The following is a 23,803-nucleotide window of genomic DNA, read 5'->3' as shown; positions in this document are numbered from 1 at the left end:
ATTGTATTTTTGCCATTTTGTAGCATCTTCCTATTGTTCAACAATTATTTTTGGAAATGCCTAGGGTTAGTGCTTACAACCAAGCAGGTAAAGTCCTCAGTTGCTTTCTAGTAACATGGCTGCATACTGATGCATAGAATACACTCAAAGAGAGTGAGAACTTCCTGTTTCTGTATATTTGTGCTTATGGCCTCATTTGTGGCTTAACATGAACACTGTAGCCTTTCCAGTCCGTCATCATTAGAGGTGACATTGTGGCTGTTAATAAACATAGCAGTTCCTTTGGACTGGGATTGCTGCCTGACCAGCCAGTGATAGCAACAGTAGAAGTAATTTGTGGTAACTCTTACAAAGCAATTTAGTTAGATCTTTGATGAATTTTTGTGTCTCATGAATCAGGATTAATACTCTCTGTGTTGGGGAGAGGTTTAAACAGAGGGATTAAAAGGACATCTTTACCCCATTGGACTCTGTGGAATAGCCCCTGAGGATATGGCTAAGAAAGAGTTCAACAGGAATGCCAAATTTCTGCTGAATAGGTTAAAAGGGTGAGGAAGCCTCTTCGGCAGCCATCCAAGCACAGAAGACCTGCATAACATTTCTGCTGAATAGGGCCCTAAAGACAAAAAACCAAACCAAAACAAAACAAAAAACATAGGAACCTTGAACAGCTTTTCTGATTGTGTCACTCCTTATCAGAGCTTCAGATTTCCAGAGACACCTAAGCTTTTTTGGGTTTTTTTTTGGGTTTTTTTGAGTGCAGTTAGGCATCTCTTGAGATGTACTAGTGGCACAGATGATATATTGTTACAAGAGAAGTCAGATGACGTTATTGTATATAAAAAAAAATAGGTCTTGGCTGTTCTGTAAACAAGGTAAATTTCTTAAGTGAAAGTTGCCCAAGATCTTACTCAAAAAACAAACCCAAACCTCTACTCCAGTGTATAATGTTTGGTATTTTCAGGTGTATATTAAAGGCATTAATTACTTTCTGTCTGCCTAAAATTAACAGGAGCAGACGTAATGTACGTGTCATATTTGACTTTCTGAGCCCTCTTCTAGGATTTAGTGCATGCATGTGGATCTTGGTTTTGTTCATAAAATTTAGCCCAACTTTTGACACCATATGGAGGGATATTCATAATTATGATGACAAGGAAGCAAGAAGTAAAAGTCTTACCTCTGCAAGAGGATGCCAGTGAGCAATAGGTTTCCGAGGGTATGACAGCATTTCGTTCCAGTGGTCACGACCTAGACTTTCTGCATCGTTGCCTACTTGACATACTCCAATGACCTCATTGTGACCTACACTGTGAAAATGTTCCATAATAATTTTTTCTTAACATTTTATCTTTAGAACCATGCTATTTACATATTTCATTAGAAACATTAATCACAGATTTGTAGAATTAATTGTTGCCTGGGAAATACAATGAACTCTGAAATACTCTATGCATTTCCCACTAATCAGAGTAATTTAACAATTCCCCGACTATAGCACACACTGTGTGTCTCTCTGCATTTCTTATTTTTGCATGAAGATTGCACAATATTCTTTGCCCGTGTTCTGTAATTAGGTTGCAGATACAAGTAAACTCCAAGACACAATTTTAGAAATGGAGGCAGGTGTCTAAGGGGTGAGCATAATTGTGCACAAACAGAACATCAGTGCATGGACTGTCTGGTTATGGTTCAGTTCTGGTAAACATATATACAGCTTATGGATGCAAATCTGTATTTTAAAATTTAGAAAGGAAATTCTGCCTGACAACACAAGAAATTTTAGTCTTCTACCAAACTCAACATAACGTTAGTTTCCCATTTACTGGGAAAAAAAAGGATTAACTTTGTTTCTGGATGCAAATCTACTGTGCAAGATTTGATAAGCCAATAGACAATGTTATTTTACAGCTACAGGTATCTCACCGGTCATAATCCATAACAGCTATCGACAAGTTAATTTGGTCAATGTTTTCTGGAGGGACGTCAAAGACTATGGCTTCATTGTAAACAGGATTAAGGGTATTCCTCTTGGTGGAAGTCTTTCTTTTCTTTAGTCGCCTTCCTTCACACATTAAAGAAACCTTCACATAGGGATCTGTGTGAATCATAAGAACAGTGTTGGTTTTCTTTTGTTGTATTTAAGCGAAGATAAATGGAAAGTGAAGGGAGCAGTTTTCTTGTATGCCCATACCTGCTTGCAGAACTAGTCAGATGGACCTGACTGGAATTTGAGCTTCTGTATTACCATGGAATGCTGGGAGGTATTGGAGCTTTGAAAGCTTTACCTGGTTGACTGCTTATAATGAAGAATTTAGGTTCAAGAAGCTCCTTGTTGTGTACTGACTTCTCAAAGGACATTAAAATGTCCACTGAAGCACATTATACCTAACTGTTTTATACAACAGCCTGTGTATAGCCTATTTATAACAGTCTAATTACTTGTACAGATTTGTAGGGCAGTCAGAAGATGATAATATTTTGCACAGTGGGATTTACTGATGTATGGTTATATATAATTCAAAGTGTAACAGTTAGTGGCTTCTACTTCTCTCAAGAGATTTATAATTATTTTTTAAATCCTGAATGTAGTAAAAAAGCTATTTCTGTGCAGCTCCTTTCTGTGAGGTCTGCAACTCCCTGCTAGTATTTAAAAGCCATCTGTAAATTCTTACTTAAAATAGTTTACCATTTTCATCATCAAATTTTGAAAGGGTTGCTGAAAGGAGTCTGCAATGACCACTGTTTTGTCCATACACCAGCAACAGCAGAATTGGCTCAGTGGCTTTTGGAGATTGTCAGAGAGGGTCAGCCTGCCTCTGTGCCATAGCTCTAACAGTCTGCTGTACAAACAAATTCCCAGTGCATTGAACACATTTTGACCAACTTGTGCTGTTCTAAATCACAGCAGCTTTAGAAATAATAATCTCACAGTTTTTAAAGAACAAATTATTTTAAACTGCTGATTGCAACTGAGCAAATCAAAATATATTATTTATTTCTAAGAAACTCCAGTAAGTCAAGAGCCTGCAGTATAAGAACTCTCTTCTCAAAAATAATTTTGGGATTAAAAGTGGTGAATTCTGTGTCTCAGGAAGCAAATGGGACAGAAATTGAGCATTAAATTAACTCCTACCTGATGCTCCTGTGATATCCATTGCCTTTAAATTTCTTGCCTTTATTATTGTAATTGTTAGTCTACCAGCTGTTGGAAGGTAGCAAAGTGAAAACATCAGGTCACCAAGATCCACGTTATCCTGTTCCAAGGAAAGAGAGATAATGTGAAGCAGTAATAACACCTTTCCTTACCCATATCAGGAGCTAAAAATAAAAACATACCTTTGGGGATCTATAGTTATGCAAGCAAAAGCTGAATCCTCGTTCTGACACATCATTGAAAAACTAGGTATCTTTCTGCAGAAAAGGTTCAAGTTGCTACATTTGTTGCTAGACGCCAAAATTCTCTATGTAAACATGGTTATAGTTTCTACCACTCAGAGATGAAACACGTGTAAGTGATGAGGTAGTTCATAGAGTACCTTCTTTCTCTTTTAAGTTTGGTGAGATCTCTGTGCCTTTCCTCCTGATGCACAGAAAGATACCCTTAGAGAGGTTCACAAAAAACCTCCTGGTTGCACAGGACAAAGTCGTATCCAGATCTCCAGCTTGCATAAACTCAGGTGTGAGAGGGAGAGGTGTGAAGTTACTATGGTAGTGGGGCAGTTTCCACCAGAAGTAGAGTAAGGACATTACTTCCTGTGCCTTGTGCAGGCAAGCTCCCTTAAATAAGCTTGTCCACCTGTTTCATTTGATAGAATGATTCACAACCCTTTCCTGTGTCAGTGGCATCAGAAAAGGTTTCAGAAAAGTAGTATAAAATGAGCAAACTCTTTATAGTTACAAATCATCTGCCCTTTTATTAAAAAAACCCAAACCCACCACCAAAAAAAAAAAAAAAAAACCCAAACCAAACAAAAAAAAAAAAAACCAAACAACAACCAACCCAAAAATAAACAAGCAAGAAAAAAAAAAAAAAGGCAGGTCTTTTGTAAGAAACATAGTGAATAAAGGATTGTATGAATGTTGTCTTGGAGGGGATTTCTAGAAGTCACTTGATCCAATGCCTTGCTCAAGAGAGGCATCTTTTGCTTTAGTTCTCAGCTCATGTAAGGTCATCTGGAGCTTGATACCTAAAACCTGCAGAACAAGAAGTAAAGATTTCCCTTATCCTCCCCATTGTGAGGAAGAACAACTTCATCAGTGTACTTCCTCAGCTCTGAGGTGTTGAGGTACTTAGCTGTAGATTTCTCTCTTGTGCTGCAGCTCTGAGGACAGCAGAATTCCATAGCCATTACAAGAAGTATTGAGTGAAAACACCTTTTGGCAATTTGGGGGATTTGGCACTGGCAGATGTTGTTTCAAATGTTATATTTCATGAACGGGTCACAAACTTTCAGGAGAAGATAGCACTGTTGAATCACTTCAGGTTTTCCCTGACCACAAAGAAGGCTGTCAGTTACCTGTTGCTTTAACTGTGTATCTTGCTGTTGTTTAATATCATCAACCACAGCCAAGTCATTCTGTATTCAATTCCAGTGCTCCACATGGCGACTAGACAATTGATTATGTGAGTACTGTAAACGTTTGTTTTACTACCAGACTTGAACATATTGAATGAACATTTAAAAATCTTTCATCAGTTCTTAGCAAGAAGCTCCTAAGTAAGTAAGAATTACTGTACCATTGGTTTAGATACAAATTCCAAGAAAACATGTTAACTCTCTGCATAACTGAACTTGTTAGGAAAGAACAGATCATGTGTTGAATGCAGTGTTAGGATTTATGCTGTAATGTACTTATCTGCAATCTTTGCCTTACATTTGAAAACTAATCCTCACCTATACAATGATGTATTGTCCCTGCTGACTGCAAGGGGTTTGGAAAAGATGACCTTTGAGAGTCCCTTCCAACCTCATGCAATCTGCAAGTCTGTATTCTTTAGCAAATGCTGCCATGACAGTGATACTGTGTTAATGCTTTTCCTGAAATTGCACTGGGCATTATCCAGGAAAAAGCATTGTTAAGCTGGAAATAGAGCACATGATTTTCAGTCATTTCCAGCTCTAGAAGTTGTAGGTGTTGTGGCAATGGATCACAGGTAACTGTGATTCAGGCTGTTCATAAACCAATGCTAGTAAGTCATCCGACCACAGCAGTCTGGAATGTTGTCAAAGGAAAGCTAGCAGGTAGCAGAAGGAAAGAGACATACTTTTTGGCATGCAAATCCTTCTCTCAGTCTTAAAAAGAAGCTCTGTCTTTTCCTGCTTTTAGTTTAATTTGTAGGTAATCATCAATTACAGCACCCTTTACAAGTAACTGTAATACTGGTTATTTGTAAGTGAGGGTTTTTTTCGTTTTGTGAAGATGGATCTTCTAACAGAGTGAGCTTTTCCCAGTGCCCTGGCTATTCTGCCTGCTTACCCCTATTTTCTATAATCAAAAAAGCAATATTTTAAATTCTTCCAAACATTGTAAATTTTGCCATTGGGAGTTCAAGGTCCAACTTAATGAGGGAATGGTTTTCAAAGAGTACCACAAACCATGACTGTGCCACAGAGTTTGCATCTTTGTGTTCATGTCTGGGTAACTGCAGTGGAGCAAGCAACATCCTTGGACTAGGTATCAGTGGTGTCACAGGCATGACCATTATATCCATCAAACACAGACCCTGACTATAAATTCTTTTTCTTAACAGAACCAAAGTCTATGGAACACAGCACAGAGAGGATTAATGCACATCTTCACTAGTTTAAAATCACTGACCCACATGGCTTAAGCCATGGATTGCCAATAAAGGTGTTAAAGAAACAGCTTTAAGAACAGAATTAAGCGCAGAGGGTAGGATCTTCTGCAAGGATTATGCTTCTGTTTGAAATGCATACTTAATGTGTTACTATGTATGCTTGACAAAATGTGGTGATATAAATATTGCACTGCCAGAGACATTCTGAAATTCCTGCCTAGGAAAAGATTTAATAATATTGTAGGTTATCAAGTAATGCATTTTGTACATTCCAAATTTGTGTCTAAGTGTGGTAGCAATACCATACTGTGCATGTGACAGTGCAACCAGGACAGCCCTAATTCTGGGCTTCCTCCTTGTTCCATTTCTGGTGGAAATACTGTGGTATATCACAGAAATTACATTATTTGAATAATTTTCAGTGGCTTCTACCTAAAGGTTTAGAGTTCTTGCTTTTCCCAGAAAACATTTCTGGTTTCCCTCTAGTAAAATTAACACAAAATGAACATATCTTTTAAAATGCTGAATTCTAATAGTAATGTAATACCTTATTTTTCTATAGTCGCATAGGATTTATAGAATTAAAAATTATTAATTTCATTATCCTGCAGGATAAATCACTCCCTAGCACTGTATCTGCAGCTCCATGCTGGTGCTTAGGTCAGTATAACTCAGCATGTTAAACAGGGAGATGTGTCATCTTGAAGAGAGCTGCAACAATGGGCCCTTAAATTGATTCATGTTTGATTTCTTAAGCTCAGGCTGGATCAAACCTTCCCAGTGAAACCCTGCAAGTTAGCTGGTAGTTAGGGGGTTTCTGACAAATAGAGATGGCATTTGGGATCAGATTTCTCTCCCTTCTTACAAATATCTTTGGGTGCAGAGAACTGGCACGTAAAATCACACAAAACAGGCAGCAAGGGATGGAAGGAAATAGTAGGTTACAACTGCTGCTTTTTCCTCTGGTCTAGGAGAAGATCTGCTGTCCCTGAATTAGGCAATCATACGTTCTGTACCTATTTCTTCTGAAACTTGTGTTTTGTATTTTTGGGAGCAGACAAGCTGTGATAGGCCTGCTATCACGCAGTGCCTGTGCCACTATAATTAAAGCATATGTCTCAATTATACCAGGTTCCTCTGTTCCTCATTTATAAAAAAAAAAAAAAGGCACTACTTTTATTACTTTTCTAGTATGTTACAAAAATAATGCTAATTATGGATTGTGAAGTGCTCACATGCATTGCTATGCATCTCATCAACCTAACTTAATGGGAACACTTGCAGGCAGTGATGGCCTTCCTTACTTCTTTTAAAGTTGCTAACTGTTGAAAAGGGTTTCCAAGGCACTGGTGATTTTATACGTTCTTATTCCTATGTCAGAGCAGTAGAGCTCTGTCAACAGTAATTTTGCATAGTACCTCCTTTAGCAGTTATACATGTCTCTGAAAGGTCACCTGTAAGCAGAAAAATAGCAGACGTTTCATGAAATGAGATGATATCATTTGAGCTTCTGAAGCACAAAAAGGATTGTTTATCAGTATTTAATTCCCTCTCTTCTCCGTCCCCCCACCCCCAGCTGAGGAGTATTCATTTTATTTTAAATAAAATAAAAATAAAAATCTTTCTAGTTATTTCATAATATTTCCTGGAAATAATTGAATTATATTTCTGTAATAAACTTCTGTAATAAATATACAAGGCATATTTTACTGTAAATCATTCTAATATTTGATAATGTGAGGTTTTGAATTTTGCAAGGGTTTATTTTAGAAGAAGTTGACTTTGCTAAGATGACAATAATTTAAGTATACTAGGTTTATGTGTTATGTCTAAATAAACAAAAAATACTTTTGAGAAGTGTTACCTGCTTTCTGGGACACACATTTATTACATTGTTCATCTGTGTTGAGAAGTTTGGATTCAGATTTGAGTAAGCATAAGATATTGATTCAGTTCAAGTACATGTCCAGGACACAAATATTATACTAAACAAATTTGAGACTCTAATCTGTGTTGGAATGATAGTAAATCTAAAGTATACAACACAATGAATTCCTCACATTTGCTGTACATTTTTTATTATTTAATCATAGAATTATTTTGAGTTCTATCTGCGAGAAATGTATTTTGAGAAAAACTCTTTAGAAATGTTTGATTCCAATTGAATTTGCAGCTGACTAGAAGAGTACAGCTGCTTCCTCATTATACATTTTAAGAGGAATAGAGAAGATATAACTGGTAAAGAATCTAAGTAAAAAACCCTTACAGGGAAGAAAGGAAACACACCAGCCAGCCAACAGGTGTTTCATAGGTGTCTAGTTAAAAAAAAAGAAAGTTTAAAAAATCCTTTGATAGCTAAGTTCAACTTCAGCTTAGCTGTTGAATTAAGTATGTAGCTTGATTTTTCTTCATTAGGGTTTACATTAGTAAAGCAAAGATGATACCACAACAGAGTTTCTATTACTTTTTCCCTGAGGTATTCTGGGGCACCTTACAGTCACCTGATAGATCAATTCTGAATATAATTTTGTGCTATACTTTGTAGAGACTGAAAGAAGTGGGAATCCTTCCTGAAGACTGGGTTGTGGAAAGTTGTTATGATTATCAGTTTAGGGAGTTTATATTCTTGTTTTAACCTACTCATAGTTTTGCCCAGCATCTTGGCAACTCCTATATAAAAAAATTACCAAAAGTAAAGCATCCAGCAGATGCAATATCCTCTGACTCCACTTCAGAGCCTGAAGATCTTTTGATATGGTCTGTTTCTTTTTTTTACTCTCCCATTTCCATCACCCTTGTGTCATGACTGCTTTGCTTTAAGGCAGATCACTGCAGTCCACATAAGAGGATTCTCCAGACACAATCTTTTGCTGTGGCAGTAAGTCAAGTATCTTAGCAGGTGGGTGGCTAGAATTGTATATTTCAGAACAAACCCAGATACTGTCTTGGAGAAGAACATATAGGTAACTTTCTCTTGCCACAATGTCCTTAGCAATTCAAGGGCTGAGGCCATTTCCTATCAGCAGCCAATGCATTTATCTCTAAAGCCCAACATCTCCACTGTCATAATTTATATCCTATAAATAGGATGGCAGTGATTAACTGAAGTTGCCTTTCCAATTGGTTAGCTGCACAGTGTCCTTAGTTATCTAAGTGCATTTACAGAATATATTTGTTCTTACTGAGTCCTTCAAGACTTTATTGATAAATTATTCTGTAATAAGATACTTACTTTACAAAAGCCTCCATTCAGTAAAGATAAATTTCATACTACTTGTTTTTAAACTTAAATGCTTAAGTCTTGTAGATTTTACTGGCTTCAAATCCTTTACATAGATCTTCAATTCCCAACAACTAAAGTGCTCTGCTGAATCTGGGCCTAAGAGTGAATATCCTGTAGCTGTTGAGACAGAGATATCATCTTCGTTTGTTCCAAACAAAAATGATGAACTGGAGAGGTAGTCTGAATTGAGCTAATGAAAATTAGTAGAGAGATGATTAGAAAAGCTGGAGTGCTTGTCCTGTTTGTGTGTGTGTGTCAGCATCAGAAACTGGTTTCACAGGAAAAGCAGAAATGAGACACTCTGAAAATTAAACTTCTGTATAAAGTTAATATAAGTAATTTTTAACTTCTTCACCAGTTAATAAGAGGAGGAAAGAAAGTGCAGAGTTGTTTCTGAAGGCTTGCTAGATGGCATTGCTGGTCAGAGAAAGAAGTTAATGAAACTTCTAAGTTTCTTTTTGCAAGTTAAACTGTATCTCTGAAAACTATCTTGTTTTGAATTGTTACTGCTTTTTGCAATTCTATGAGTTGGTGCTTTCTAAAAGCTACAAAGTTCACTATAGATTTAAGATTTAATAATACAAAAAGGGCTGTCCTGACTTCTTTTCCAAGCCTCATAGATTGCCTTTTATAAAACAATTTAATTGTTACTGGGAGGCACCAGGGGGTGTATGTAGGGTAGAGAACACTTGGAGAATTAGAGAAAATGATAGCACCTTCCCAATCTAATATTTGAAAATGAAAGTGTGATAAACTGTAAGACATGAGTTTATAAGCAAGATGGACAGATTTGCTCTTCCCTTTCATCCAGTATATCTCACTTCAGTGTAGCACACCTTGTCAGTGTCTACAGGTTACTGCCTTTGCTACTGTGCTTCAAAAGTCTTTTGAAAGAGAAGCCTCTTGAGGGTGGGTTTGATTTCACAATGCTAAGGCTTTAAAAGAGACTACTTTAGCACGGAGCTGACTAAAACCTTTCCCTCTGCAAAGAAGACAATGGTACTTTAGAAATGTTGACATGCTTGAGAACAGCAATGAAATATAAATTGTTCTATAGAGGAATAGATGTTTGCAGGGCAACTGTTTTCTCAAAAGGAAATGCAAGGGAGAGCTTCAGCTGGGAAACTTAAAAGAGTTTTGATGTTCAGCAAAGATGGCAAAAATGGGAGGCAGAGGGCAGTTTCACAATCTAACAGTGAAATCAGGGAAAATGGGCAGTAATTTCCCAAAGTGAGGACTAAAGTTTTCATGAATGTCCATCAGCATTGTCATGTCAAAGTTAACAATTTTTCAGCAGGCTGTAATTGATTTGGATCAGACTTTTTTTTTTTTTTTTTTCTAAATACTGAGATTGAAAAAAATAAAGAAATCCAGAAGTTAATGGCATTGTAGGGCACAGTATTTGACCACAGAAGCTAATCTGGGTGGGTCAGCCTTGCTGACTGAAAAGAAAACTCTTGATGAGCATCATGCCGATGGAAAGAGCTGAAAAAATGAACCCTCATGTTTCAAGGCTAAATGCTAGCTTGTTGTAAGAAGGGAAGGATGAATTACATCTTAAGTTTTCACTATCTCTAGGTGAACGTGAGCTTGAAGAAAATGAAGCAGCAAATTCATCCTAATACATAAAAGTATTTCTACCATTAATTATTTGCCAGTTACCTCTTGCTTCCATTTTGACATATGTGGAAAGTAATGTTTAATTATGTCATTATCCCACCAATAACAAAAATCTCAAATATATCCAAGAAAAATTGCAAGGGAGGAAGCTGGTTTTAGAAATATGTTGACTGATCAAAACATTTTAATCCAAAATGTCTGGCTTATTAATATTTTTTTCCTACTGTGATAAAATAAAAATGTCAATTTAGACTAAGTCTGTATGCAAATTAATGGATTGACCTTTCACTCTAGCTTGAGTTACAATAGCTGAACTTAGAGCTTCACTAAAAAATCAGAAGATACTCTATATTCTAATCCCACTGAATTATCTGTTCCTGCAATCAGCACGTCAAGGCACAAGGGCATTAACAAGCCTTACTGGCCCTGACTATCCTTCAGGACTTCCCTTCACCCTGCCTATGGATGAGGTTCCAATTTCAGTGCAGAATGGGGCCGTTGCTCCCTGCACCAGTGACACCATTGGATACTGGTATCCATCTACTCACAGATCTGACCTGCCTGGCCACAGGCCCTGTGGACCTGGGCCAATCCGTGGGCTCATATCCTGGCCAGGCTTGGCCTATCCCCAGGGAGCTGGCTGAGGCCACCCTGCCCTGTTTGCCTGATAGGGAGATGGGACAAGACTTGGCTGGCAAGGTCCTGTCCAGCAGCAGCAGGATCCCCCATTGCTTCTGGCATCCCAGCCCTTGGAGAAACCAGTCCTTGTGTCCTGCTGGCACAGTCTTAATTAATGTTAAAGTCTTATGGAGCGACAATTCTGTATAAAAAAAGCTACTACAGACATGCAGCTGAAATGAGATATTAAAGCTTTGGGCCCTACTGACAGTTCCTCACCTTTTCTTAGCAGTGAATGTCATTCTCAGGGTAGGCACTTTGTGTTGTGTAAAGCAGACGTCTTTTATATCATGCATTCTGATCACATTATTCTGAAAAGGAGAAAAACTAAGTATCTGGGTAGTGCTGAAAAAAGATGGAGAGAGTCATAACACCTGGAAAAAAAAAGATACTCTTTTCAGTCTGTGTGACCACTTAAGAGTGTTTTTTGGATGTATTCATTATACTTACATTAGCTATTCTGTACTTGCTACTCAGGCTTAGCATAGGTTGTGCGCAAAATGGGTAATAAAGAAAGGCCATTTTTATAAACCTGAATCTGCTTTCAGTCTAAGTAAAATTCTGCTCTATGATTTTGTTTTAGAAGTTGATATGAAAAAGAGAATGGGCAAATAATATATTGAAATATATTGAGAAATAGAAAGCTAATGTCAAACTCTATATTGAGAATGACAACAAAATTAGTGATAAAAAGACATTATTCCAGAAGCATGAAACAGAGGACTGCTTCCATTCTTTATTTCTCAGACCGTGCTACAAACAAAACTCACATTTCAATCAGGAGAGAAGCTGGAGTTTTGGTGTTTTTTCTTTTCTTGGGGTTGTGTAACACAGGGGAGAAGGTAGGCTCTTCTGCTTCCTCCCAGAGATGCTACTGACAGTTTGGTGCCAGACTGCTATGCAGCATTGCTGACTGTGTAACATGCCAGCGTGCTTGTTGGTATCCAGCTCGCAGGGCAAACCTTCCTGACTCACTTACTGAATCAAGGCCACAGCATATGTGGTGATGTAGCAACAAGGGGTTACTTTTACCACTTCTCTTAGGCAATGCCAGGAACATTTCAGTGTTTCTGAGTATCTTGATTGCTGCTGTGCTCAAAAGCTCATGTAAATCCAGCTATTCTCTTTTCTTCAGAGGCAGTTCTGGACTATCACCATTAGGACACTTAGGCTTAGGCTATGTAGATCTGGTGAACGAGAATTATGCTATTGTTGTGCTTCATTCACCTACCTTGCAAGTAAATAAAATATTTCAATCTTGAAGCTGCTAGGCTGTTTACAAATCCAGTATTACATCTACTTAGGGGCTGTAAAGGAAAAAACAGCTTTAAAATAAAAATGAAAACTGAGGAAGCCAGAGGGAAGGAAGAAGGCATAAATATACTTTAGAAAGTGCAGACTCTGAAATTAAGTGCATCAACCATGTATTTACAGGGTGAGAACAGGAAGATGTGATTGTGTAGAGTGCGATAACAGTTCTTTTTCTATAATACTTTGTCAGATATGCTTGTGCCTCCCTATTATATTTAGATGTGTACTGCAGGCAGTTTTAGTGAGCATGTTTTCCCTCTTAAAAGAATGCACAGAGGGTAGTGTAAGATGTGAGATAAAGACAGCACTAAATATAGAACTGCTTTGGTGCATTACGTCCAAAAAGGCAATCAATAGAACTTCCTTCTCTTAGAAGACTTTTCTTTTAACTTGTTTTATGTGCTACAGGCAAAATGTATCTCAAGAGGAACTTTCTTTTTCTGTGGCTTGTTTTGCTCTTTTCCTCATGGCATCATGTGCATTTGTGTGAGGTAAGTCCAGTGAGCTGCCCAGACTTTTGCCTGCACAAAAGTTATGTTTATATTCAAGAATAGCAGGTGCTATTAAGTACATATTAGCCCCTGGTAGGAAAAAAATATAGTCAGTGAGTGACTTAATAAAGAGTATCTCACAGTCACTTAGATGCCTTCTCAAATTTTCAGTTTCATTGCTTTTAATTAGAATAATTTGATGGTTTTGAAATGAAATCAAAGTTGTGAGTTGACTTGTCCTAAACGCTGAGTTCATTTTAGAACTCTTCATTATTTTGAGAATGATCAATGATTTTGGCTACTCAACTTAACACCTTAAAAAGACATAATTTTTTTTGGAAGTATGGTTTCAAAAGAATTTAGTGTGGTTAGTCTCTGACCTTTCTGACTCATAACTTCCAGTGCAAGACTGTCTGAAAAGAAGGTTAGTATCTTTTTTTGTGTGTGCTTCTTTAGTAGTGAGAGAGTTTCCTGAGAAAATGCATTTTGAGAAGAACAAGACACTGGCTGGATAGGGATGAAAAGAGTCAGTATCTATGGCTTTATCTACTGGTTAGATAGGATGAAAAGCTTGTTATATGTGGTTTTATAACAAAAGCTTTGTTTTGAACCAAGTGTTTCTCACGGCTTTCCCAAGAATGCTGACACTCTTCTGAGTAAAGTGACAAATTTAGAAAGGAGCTGGCAAATGAGAAACACTGCTGAGCTACTGAAAGGAATGGGTCAGGGGTGCTCACTGAAGAAGCCTTGAGGGAACATAATCTGTGCTGTTTGACTGCTGCAGCCAGTCAAAAGCTGAAGATGTGGATGTAGAATCAAGGTAATTTCTCATGGAGAGAATTCTGTCTGCTTTCTCCGGAGCCAAATTTGATAACTCACTTGTATTTTAGACAGCAAGTTTTAGGGGAGGGGAGAAAAGAGTAGATTCATATCTTTGTTGAGAAAGTCAGTGTTATGCCTTTATTTTGCAGACAGAAATAAAAGAACGGTAAATTTGCCTTTTCTGCTCCTCCAGTGAATTTTCTAATGGATTTCTCAAGTCACTTGTTTGCATTATTTCATGTGTTTTTTTGTTCCTTTTACAAGATACTATTTCCACACTATAGCAAGATAATATGGACGAAATCTGAGATTCAGTGGGAATTCTCTCCCTGACTTTACAGCAGAGTCAAGATATCATACCAAGTACTACTGATTTCTACCTGCATAAAACCTTGTGACCCCAACAGAATGAAGTCTCTTGCTAGATTAGCATTTACTGTAAGATTCTGTGTTCCATGTAGCACAGACATTGAAATGTTTTAAAGTGTTTCTTTTCTACTGTTTTTTTCCTATCTTTTTTTGTACATACTTTTGTTTCCCTCTGCTGCATACATCTTTATTTCATGTTGGGTTTTTTCAGAAGACTTATCATAATGTAGATCAGATGGTTGATTAAATCCCAGCATGCTTTAAAAAAGAAGACACATAAAGAGTTTGATGAATTCTGGAAACAAATATACAAAATACAGTATGGGGAATTTTTCTTTTACTCTTGTAAACTTTCACAGTGTTTGGGCAGCAGTTTCTATGTGAATAGAAAATATTAGATATTGCATGATGTTGCTAATCTCCTATTCACTGCTCCTTTAAAAATAATTTTACTTCAGGAAATCAAAGAGGGAACGTTAGGTAGGAGGAGTGGTGGATTTCAGCCACTTGTGGTGTGCCTGTTAGTGATTGGTTGCTTGGCAAGCAAGGTTAGGTTTTCTAACGTTATGATAAACTGCTATTTTTAAGATGCCAGATTTGGCCCAAGAATCTGAGTAGGGAATTTTATCCCAATAGTTCATATAATCAACTGTGAAATCCTCCACTTGTCAGTTTTTTCTGCTTCCCTGCCCATCACAAACAAGATGCCATCACTAGTCACAGAATCACAGAAACACAGAATCAATAAGGCTGGAAAAGACCTCAAGGATCATCAAGTCCAACCTGTCACCCAAAACCTCATGACTACTAAACCATGGCACCAATTGCCACGTCCAATCCCCTCTTGAACACAAGGTGCAGCCTAACCAGTGCTGAGTACAGGGGCACAATGACTTCCTTGTTCCTGCTGGCCACACTATTCCTGATGCAGGCCAGGACGCCATTGGCTCTCTTGGCCACCTGGGCACACTGTTGGCTCATGTTCAGGCGGCTGTCAATCAGTACCCCCAGGTCCCTTTCTGTCTGGCTGCTTTCCAGCCACTCTGACCCCAGCCTGTAGCTCTGCATGGGGTTGTTGTGGCCAAAGTGCAGCACCCGGCACTTGGATTTGTTGGACTCTGCCCATCTGTCCAGCCTGTCAAGGTCCCTCTGCAGAGCCCTTCTACCCTCTAACCGATCAACACCTGCTCCCAGCTTGGTGTTATCTGCAAATTTACTGATGACTGCCTCAATCCCCTCATCCAGATCATGAATAAAGATATTGAACAGGATGGGGCCCAGCACTGATCCCTGGGGGACACCACTAGTGACAGGCTGCCAGCTGGATGTGGCACCATTCACCACCACTCTCTGGGCTCGGCCCTCCAGCCAGTTCCTAACCCAGCGCAGAGTGCTGCTGTCCAAGCCACAGGCTGACAGCTTGGCCAGGAGTTTGCTGTGGGGGACAGTGTCAAAGGCCTTGCTGAAGTCCAGGTAGACTACATCCACAGCCTTTCCTACGTCCACCAGGCTGGTCACCTGATCATAGAAGGAAATCAGGTTGGTGAGGCAGGACCTGCCCTTCCTAAATCCGTGTTGGCTGGACCTGATCCCTTGGCCATCCTTCAGGTGCGCAGTCATTGCCCCCAAGACGATCTGCTCCATGATTTTCCCTGGCACTGAGGTCAGGCTGACAGGCGAAATCGTCTTCCAGATGGTGTATGCAGCTTTAATTTTGAGTTCATCTGATTATAGGAGTAGCAAATGATTAGGAATTTGCTAAGGTAAGCTGTAGCTTCAGAGTACTGTTTTCTTGAGTAAATAGAGCAAGGTGTTTAATCAAGCAATGAAGTGTCATAAACATGTAAAATGTCATGACACCACAGACATTGCTGATGTAGTCTTGTCATTTGAGCCTGTCACTTCACCAAAGTACATGGTGTGAAACACTCATCATTCTCTCCTCAGCAGACATGAAGGCTCAGACACTGCAAATGACTGTATGCTTCATTTATCCCTGTAAATACTTTCAGTGATTTCAGTGAGACTAACTACAGAAGTTATCACATCTATAATTCTAGAATTTGAGTGTGTACTGCAAATTGCCTTTTAGCATTTGCAAGGATGGGTGCAGAATTTGGAGGTTTGCATGTGTTTGTCATTTAATCCTACCCAGAGAAGGACAAAGTGATGCTGCAGTGGCCTGTTGGATTTTTTCAGGAAACTTTATACATATATTTCTTTCCAACAGTCTATGTATGAGGAGAAATTAAATAAAATAGTGGTATAAAATTAAGATCTCTGATGTAAAAGATAGCAAACTCAGGACTGATAAATCTTGATGAGAAAGCTTTTAGTCAAGTTCTCAGTTTTGCCATCATTTCTTTAGCTTCACTCTCAGAAAAACAGCTTAGTTACCACTGAAGAGTGATGCCTTTCTGACCCTCTTCCCTCAGATAATCTGGCTGCCAAATAATCTATTTTTACAAAGTGAATGAATGGAAGAGCATAGCTGTGTGTCCTTCTGTGCTATTCTGAGCAAGGTTCTGAACCTACAGAGAACTGTCCCTCTTGGAAGTGGCCCTCATGCTCTGAATGGCTGGGGACTGAAGAAAGAAAAGCTGCCACATACATCTCTGAGGCCTCCCAAGGACAACTGGGGCCTTGATAATAGCTGGAATTATACTTGTTGACCATCTCTTGTTGACCAAATCTTATCAAAATGTACTGTGTGTCTTTTTAAGTTTCTACTCTCATTCATGCCAGTTCAGTTGTTTCATCTTTTATTTCTTTCAAATTACATGATTAGCTTCTAAAAATCTTCTAGACAAGAGAAAAGCTAGAAAAGCTATACATACATATATAGGACACATTGTTCCCACAAGATGTCCTCTACCAGTCAGCTCAAATTTCAGCTGCAGCTTTTAATGTTTTGCCCCAACAAGGGTAGTGAGGAGGTCTAAAGTAAGCCCTCGTCTGATTACTTAGCAAAGGGTATAGCCGTGTCTTAATTGTGGCAAGCCCTGTGATTTAGCCTGTAAGAATAAAAGCTGTGCCCCAGAGGACTATGGTTATGATCCAGTAATTCCTTGCTTCTGCACTAGTGATGTTCAGTGCTCCATAACAGAACTCTGCAAAAGTCCTGGAATCCTGACTGTTAAAGTGTGGCACAGGTTACGTCCTCTTTTGAGAGTCTGAAGAGGGACAGACAAATCTTTTGATGAGAAGAGTCTGTTGATAGTGGTGCTTTCTTTTCTGCCTGTGTCACAGGTATACTAGAAAAGATGAAGTCAGGACGGTACTCTGGCAAGCATGGATTTTAGGCAGTGAAAGGATGCCAGCCTATCAGGTATAGTGTGCAGAAGTGCTTCCCAAGTAGCTATGGTATCCCCTACACAAATGTCCATTATATCTTGGTAAAAGTTTGGGGAAGGTTGAATCCCTAAGTAAAATACACAAGAACAAAAAAGGGTCCATTTAATGCTTAAATTTAAGGCCATGGGAAAACAACATGACAACTGAGTAAACAGCCTGCACACAGAGGAAAGCTGTAAAACTCTGAAATACCATGTTTGGTGGGGAAAGATGCCTGATGGCTGTGATATCTTGTGGGGATTAAAGACTAAAAATGGCTTGAGGCTTTTCACATAAGCACAGTATGTTCAGAGGGAAGAATACTTTCAAGTTTGGCTCCAAATATTGAAACTAAATTTAAAGAGTATGATTTTTCAGAAATGTTGAAGAATCCATAAGCTATTGAAATGCTTTCTTTGACCTCTGCTAGAAAAAAAGACCAAGTAAGCATTCCCAAAACTGTTCAATAATTAAACGTGTGTTTGAAGTGCCTGCCTAGCCTAGCCCTGCCTGGCTAAATACATGTTTAAATTGAACGTTATATAACCCTGTAGCAAAAAGATGATGGCACACTCTAATCTTGAACTATGTGCAAAATGGTTACAGCCAAGCTCACCCTAATGCAGCTGTTTTACCCTGAACGAGTGCTCTTTACTCATCTTGTAGAATATTCTCCTATGAATTGTAAAATACTGGAGCAATTTTTTGTGTGTGTGTGGCTCTGACTAACAATTTTAGATGATATAATTGAAGGACAGGCTTGGCTGACCAGGATCACATTTTGGCTTTCCTTTATGTGTATGCTACTGCGAGCTGTTTCACTGAAGGAGGAAAATCTTCTTCACACTATTGCTGTTCTAGGGCTGTGGCACCAGGGAAACATGTATGACACAAAGGCAAAAGACAGAGCTCGAGAATACACAGCCTTGATGAGCTGGGGAACATCCAGTGTAGAAACTAGGATTTTAATTTCCTAAGGAATTTTGAGTTATTTCCATTTTGATGCAGAACATCCCTCACTTGACTTGAAAGATTTTGCTTTGATAAAATCCAAGATATTCTCTTCCTTTTTCAACTTTTAAAATATTTTAAACATTGCACTAGAAGGTCATTCCAAATGAAAAATAAAAGCATCTTATTCTGAAATATCAGTCTTCTCAAAATACTGACTTTCATTTTACTTATTTTTTTCTTTTGCATTCTCTAACTGAAACTATCTTGATCCTGCTGCATGGTTTCGGGTTTTGTTGTCTGCTTTAGTTTTGACTTTGTTTTGTTTGTTTGTATGTATGACTTTTGTAAATATCCAGACTGAGAAAGCTCACTTGGAATCTCTGATGGCCATACTCCTGGGTTCTATAAACTTCAAATGGCACATACACACATATACACAATTCTCTGAATTATCATTTAAATGTTAGCTGAGGCTTCAGTGATATTATAAGATTCATCTTGTTTCTCCTCAAGCCTGTGGAGCTACAAGGCTGTTAGATAATCACTTGCATGAATAGTCACCATTATTATTAGAGCTGGGCTTGGAGTGCTGTACCACTAACTTGGGATCAGCCTAGATGCATCTCAAACCATTTCTCTTCAAGGCATTTGACTTTTTCACTTCAGACCCTTCACAAGTTTTACTGAATATTATTCTCAGTTACCCAGTTGCTCCAAATAGTATTAGGCACCTACTAAGTTTTCTGAAAACATAGGTCATTTTATCTCTATCCTATCTAATTGTACGTACCTGTAGATGCCCTTTGTTTAGTCTTGCTGAGTGCTGTCTCAAAATCACTTAAACTTATGTACTTTCTGATAAATCTTCCCTTACAAAGTAATTAGCAAAGTCATTAGATAAAAAAAGAAAACACAAAAAGACAAAAAGAAAAGCTTTTGAAAATGAACCCATTTAAATATGCGGTTATTAAAAAACTTTGCAACCATCAGAAAAACACTGGCTGCAGCTGCTCTCAACTGTACAATCACCACTATACTTCCTGTGCTGAAGCTTAATTAATTTGTTTTTCATCTTTCCTGTGGTGATTCCTAGAAATCTACAGGATTAAAGATCAATGACTTTCCAGCATTTTTTGGTTATGAAATGATTCATTAAACATGGACTTTTATTTTTTTCTGTACATTTTATTAAGTAACAATAGTCAGAAAATATCATGAAACCTTTGTGACTTAGGAGAAGATGAAATCCACTGATGTGCTTCTTTGAAGGCGATTATGCTTTCTGTATTTTTGGGTTTCATTGTGGGGCTTTGGGTTTTTTTCTCATTGGTTGGTTTGGATTTTTGTTGTTGTTTTTTTAAAGTAAATCTAAAATCTAAGTGAGGTGAATCTTGCCTCTTGTGTTTACTTCCTTAATTTGTCTAGCTGTGAAATAACTGTTGCTCCCTCAGTTTTTGGCATGCTTTAATATGGGCAAGACACATGGTTTTGCAACTCCATCTTTTCTAGAGTTGCATTTGCACCTCAATTAAATAGGTATATTTCCACATTTGTCGCCCTGGTGCCAAAGCCTCCTCATTTTCAACAAATAGAACATAGGGTTAATACTGCATTTGTGTTCTATATTACAATTAAGAATCAACTAGTGCTTCCCATGTACTGCTACAGTCCTCAAAAGCAGATATGGCACTTAATACTAGTGGTTTAGCTTTGTATTCATATACGGAGCCAGAGATTTGGTTTGTTTCTCTTCCTTCTCAAACTGTTAACTCAAATTTTTTTTGTTAACCATTGTACATATTTTAAATGTCTTTCCAAAACCTTGGTCAATGCTTTTCTAAACCCAGCAATTTGCTAGAACAGAAATTTTAGAAAGATTAGCTAAAACATCTTGACAAGCTAAACATTTTTTAAAAGTGGAGTAGGTGGACTTAGTTGAATTCCTGCCAGCTGCAGTGTCTGTGAACTGTCGAAGATAAGCAGTGCTACATAGAGTGGATTGAAGCTGGTGCCAGGAATCTGCAGATTCTGAACCTGCTCTCATTTCTGCTATTAAGTAGCGTCATGTCTTGAACAAGTCACATCCTTTTTGTCTGAGCCTGTTCCACTGCCCATGATGTAGGGACAGCATATGCCTCCTTCTTTCAAAGAAGGAAATTTATTTTGCTCAAGTAAGGAATTCCTAAGGATTATGGGCTGCACCTATGCATGTGTATTTGGCACACATTAAATTGCTCACAGCCTCTTAGCAGCAATGGTCCTGATCAATACAACTTTTGAAGAAGTTTTTTCAGTTTGAGGACAAAATAGTTTCAAACTCCAGAAAAGAAGATAAGTTTGCTCAGGTTTCAAAATTTTAGGCTTTTGTTATGCTTTTCATAAACAACTTATTGAAATAATTTGGTCTATTTTTTCTCTCTTCCACACTTGCTGTGGTTGGCATCTCTGAAACGTGGAACTTGAAACTTCCTTCTGGTAATGTTACGATTCCAGTTGCATCTCAGTTACACAACATAAATGCCTAAAAATACAAATTCTTAAATATTTTCTTTTTTTAAAAATACAGTTTTATTCCCTGCTTCTGTGCAAATCAGCATTATCTGACATACTGTTGTGTTCTTGCCCACTACATATACCCTAAAAGAGCTTGAAGATTCTTAAAAACATATGCAATCAATTTTTTTGGCTTTACAACTTCTAGCATATGCTGGCTCTTTCTAGATGCCAGAGTAAACAATTTGAAATACAGCTTGTGGGTTTTTTATAGCTTTGAACAATCCATAACTATCTTCTGGATAGAAGCAAAACCTTATACATTCTCTAAATCTGTGGCATGCTACTACTCAAATTCTGTATGTATTACCCAGGGCTTTTTTTCAGTAATCCCTTCTCTCTATCAGGAATATTTTTCTCCTGTATTTTTACTCTCTTTTTGTACCCTGATGCATTATTGTTTAACTTTGTGGACTGGATGTTAAGACTCTTCAAAATCACTGCAAGTCTTGTTGTAAATATCCTTTGAGAATAGAATGTTATAGAAGGATTCATGAAAACAAGTTAGTCTGGGATGTTCAACCTCAGGGTGAGATGAGAGAAAGGTGCCAAAGGGATGTTCTAAATAAGTTTCATTTATTTTTTAAAATGTATATATAAGCTTAGATACTCAGAAAAAGAACAGTGTTTATTGTAACATGCCTAGACTTCAAGTATAACCATATTTGACAACTGAAAGGATAGCATCAGTGTCAAAAGCTATATACAACGTGAGACCAAAGTCACGAATTTGTCTCCTAAAATGTGTTGTCATTTTGGAAAATGTTGGCCCAGCTAAGAATGGAAATTTACATTGTTCATTCTTACCTTGATTATCCTCCTGCTCTAAATTAGAAACCACTTTTAAACACTACTCTTGCCTAGAAAAATACCTGCTTAGCGAGAGACAAAGGCCAAGCATTTTGAGAATGCAAAGAGATAGTACAAACCTGATCTAGATCTCCAGTTCACAGAAAAACTCTTCTGTGCCCTACAGCTGCCTAGTGATCTTTAACAAGCAATTTGTGAGGAAGTATTCTTTCTGGATGCACAGGGAGTTATGCAAGTGGGTACCTAACATATTCTGAAAAAGAAGGTTCTCCTTTATATGAAATTGGCTACGTGACAGCTTCCTGTCCTTCATAGATGTTTATTTTATGACAGAACCATGTGTTTTTTGCCTGATCACATTTGAGTTTCAAGATGTCAATCAAGGCAATTTTAACAACTCTTTCATCTTTGAAACATGCTGCAAGTCTATGAACATGACAAAAAATTAAAACTGAGTATGTTTTAGAGGCTATAAACAAAACAAACCAACTACTGAAACCCATCCTAAAAATACAGAGCTGCTGCCTGAAACCTGTGTAATCTGTCTGGTAGATACACAAAAAGCTTATCTAGTTTATTTGATGTTCATCTAAAGTTGATCCACTTAATTATTTCTTCCATCAAACAGTCCGCTGTTGATTTTTTCTGGTTGGAAAAAGTGTTAGTGTTCCAGGAGAGAGACTTTATGCTCAGAGGACCTCAGATCAGAAGAAAAATCATTTTGATATTGCAGCTTCGTGTTTGGAGGCAGGCAGCTTCTGAACATGTTGAAAATTTCTATGCTGACATGCATCTGTGTTGTGAAATGATTTCAAACTTTGGGATAGTAGCAGATGTTATAGTCCAAACTGCTAGGTTTGGATAAAAACAATCTTTCAGTGTTATTAGAAAGCACATGTCATACCAGGTCAATTTAATGGCATTGTTTGCAGTAAAGCTGACATTTCAGACATAATCTGCAGTGCTCAAGAAGTAGGCCATTTTGCTGGGCAGAGAATGATTTGATACATTCTTTTATATTACTGTGTCAAATTGGATTAGAACATAATAAAACGGAGAATGTCAAATAAAGGCCGTTGGGATTGCTGGTTATGCAGTGTAATAAGCTGCACAAGGAATTAAAATGAATGTGCTCTTCAGAAGTATGACAAACTTGTCATGTGGAGTTGTGTAGACCTTCCCTTTTTCTAGTCCATTTCCTTGATTTATCTCTCTTGTGCTGCTGTGTTGATCTATATTGAGTGAAATTCCTTCAGTAAGTCTGGCCAGCATTTATCTGTTTTGCAATTATGATTACTTGAAATAGGAAGACATTCAGTGATAAAAGTATTTACAACTTGCTACAGTGGATACAGGGTCTTTTTGCAACCATAAACTACTCAGTGGTGCTCAAAATACTGAAGTTTATTTCAGAGCTTCACTAGTACTGCCTGCTGGCCTGGTTTGGAGTGCAGCCACAAGAGTGTCACCCGTAGGACTCAGCTTCTACTGTCAGCCTGTGAGGTATCTATGCTACATAGACATGAAAAGGTGCTGAAACTTGGTTTCTTGAATAATGCTTGGAGGGGTTTCTTGTAACTTTATGGATTAAGTCCTAACCTTTGAAATTTTGGAAATGCTAATTAGTAAGCTGAGTACTTACTCCACACTTTCATTTATCTGATACTGTTATCTTAGAAGTCACATTAGCCAAAACTGGATGGTGTCTCTTGCTTTGAAAAAGTCTGTGTTAGCTGAAATCCCAGTGACAAGTCTGGAATGGCAGGTTGTTTGTTC

The 23,803-nt window shown here is 37.9% G+C and overlaps 1 protein-coding gene across 1 annotated transcript in view; it reads right to left on the bottom strand.

The window, feature by feature from the left end:
* Positions 1-508: 508 nt before the first annotated feature.
* SYT9 (synaptotagmin 9) overlaps positions 509-23,803 on the bottom strand; it is a 58,072-nt gene continuing 34,777 nt past the window's right edge. The window contains exons 4-7 of the mRNA XM_054390535.1: positions 3,137-3,257; positions 1,927-2,098; positions 1,181-1,310; positions 509-616 (exon numbers count right to left, since the gene is read on the bottom strand). Of these exons, the coding sequence (XP_054246510.1) occupies positions 509-616; positions 1,181-1,310; positions 1,927-2,098; positions 3,137-3,257 (531 nt within the window). The remainder of the gene's footprint in view (positions 617-1,180; positions 1,311-1,926; positions 2,099-3,136; positions 3,258-23,803) is intronic.

This window comes from Indicator indicator, chromosome 21 (assembly GCF_027791375.1).
Source record: "Indicator indicator isolate 239-I01 chromosome 21, UM_Iind_1.1, whole genome shotgun sequence".
NCBI lineage: Eukaryota > Metazoa > Chordata > Aves > Piciformes > Indicatoridae > Indicator > Indicator indicator.
Note: the sequence above shows the minus strand (reverse complement) of the source record. Positions and strands in the feature narration are given on the sequence as shown.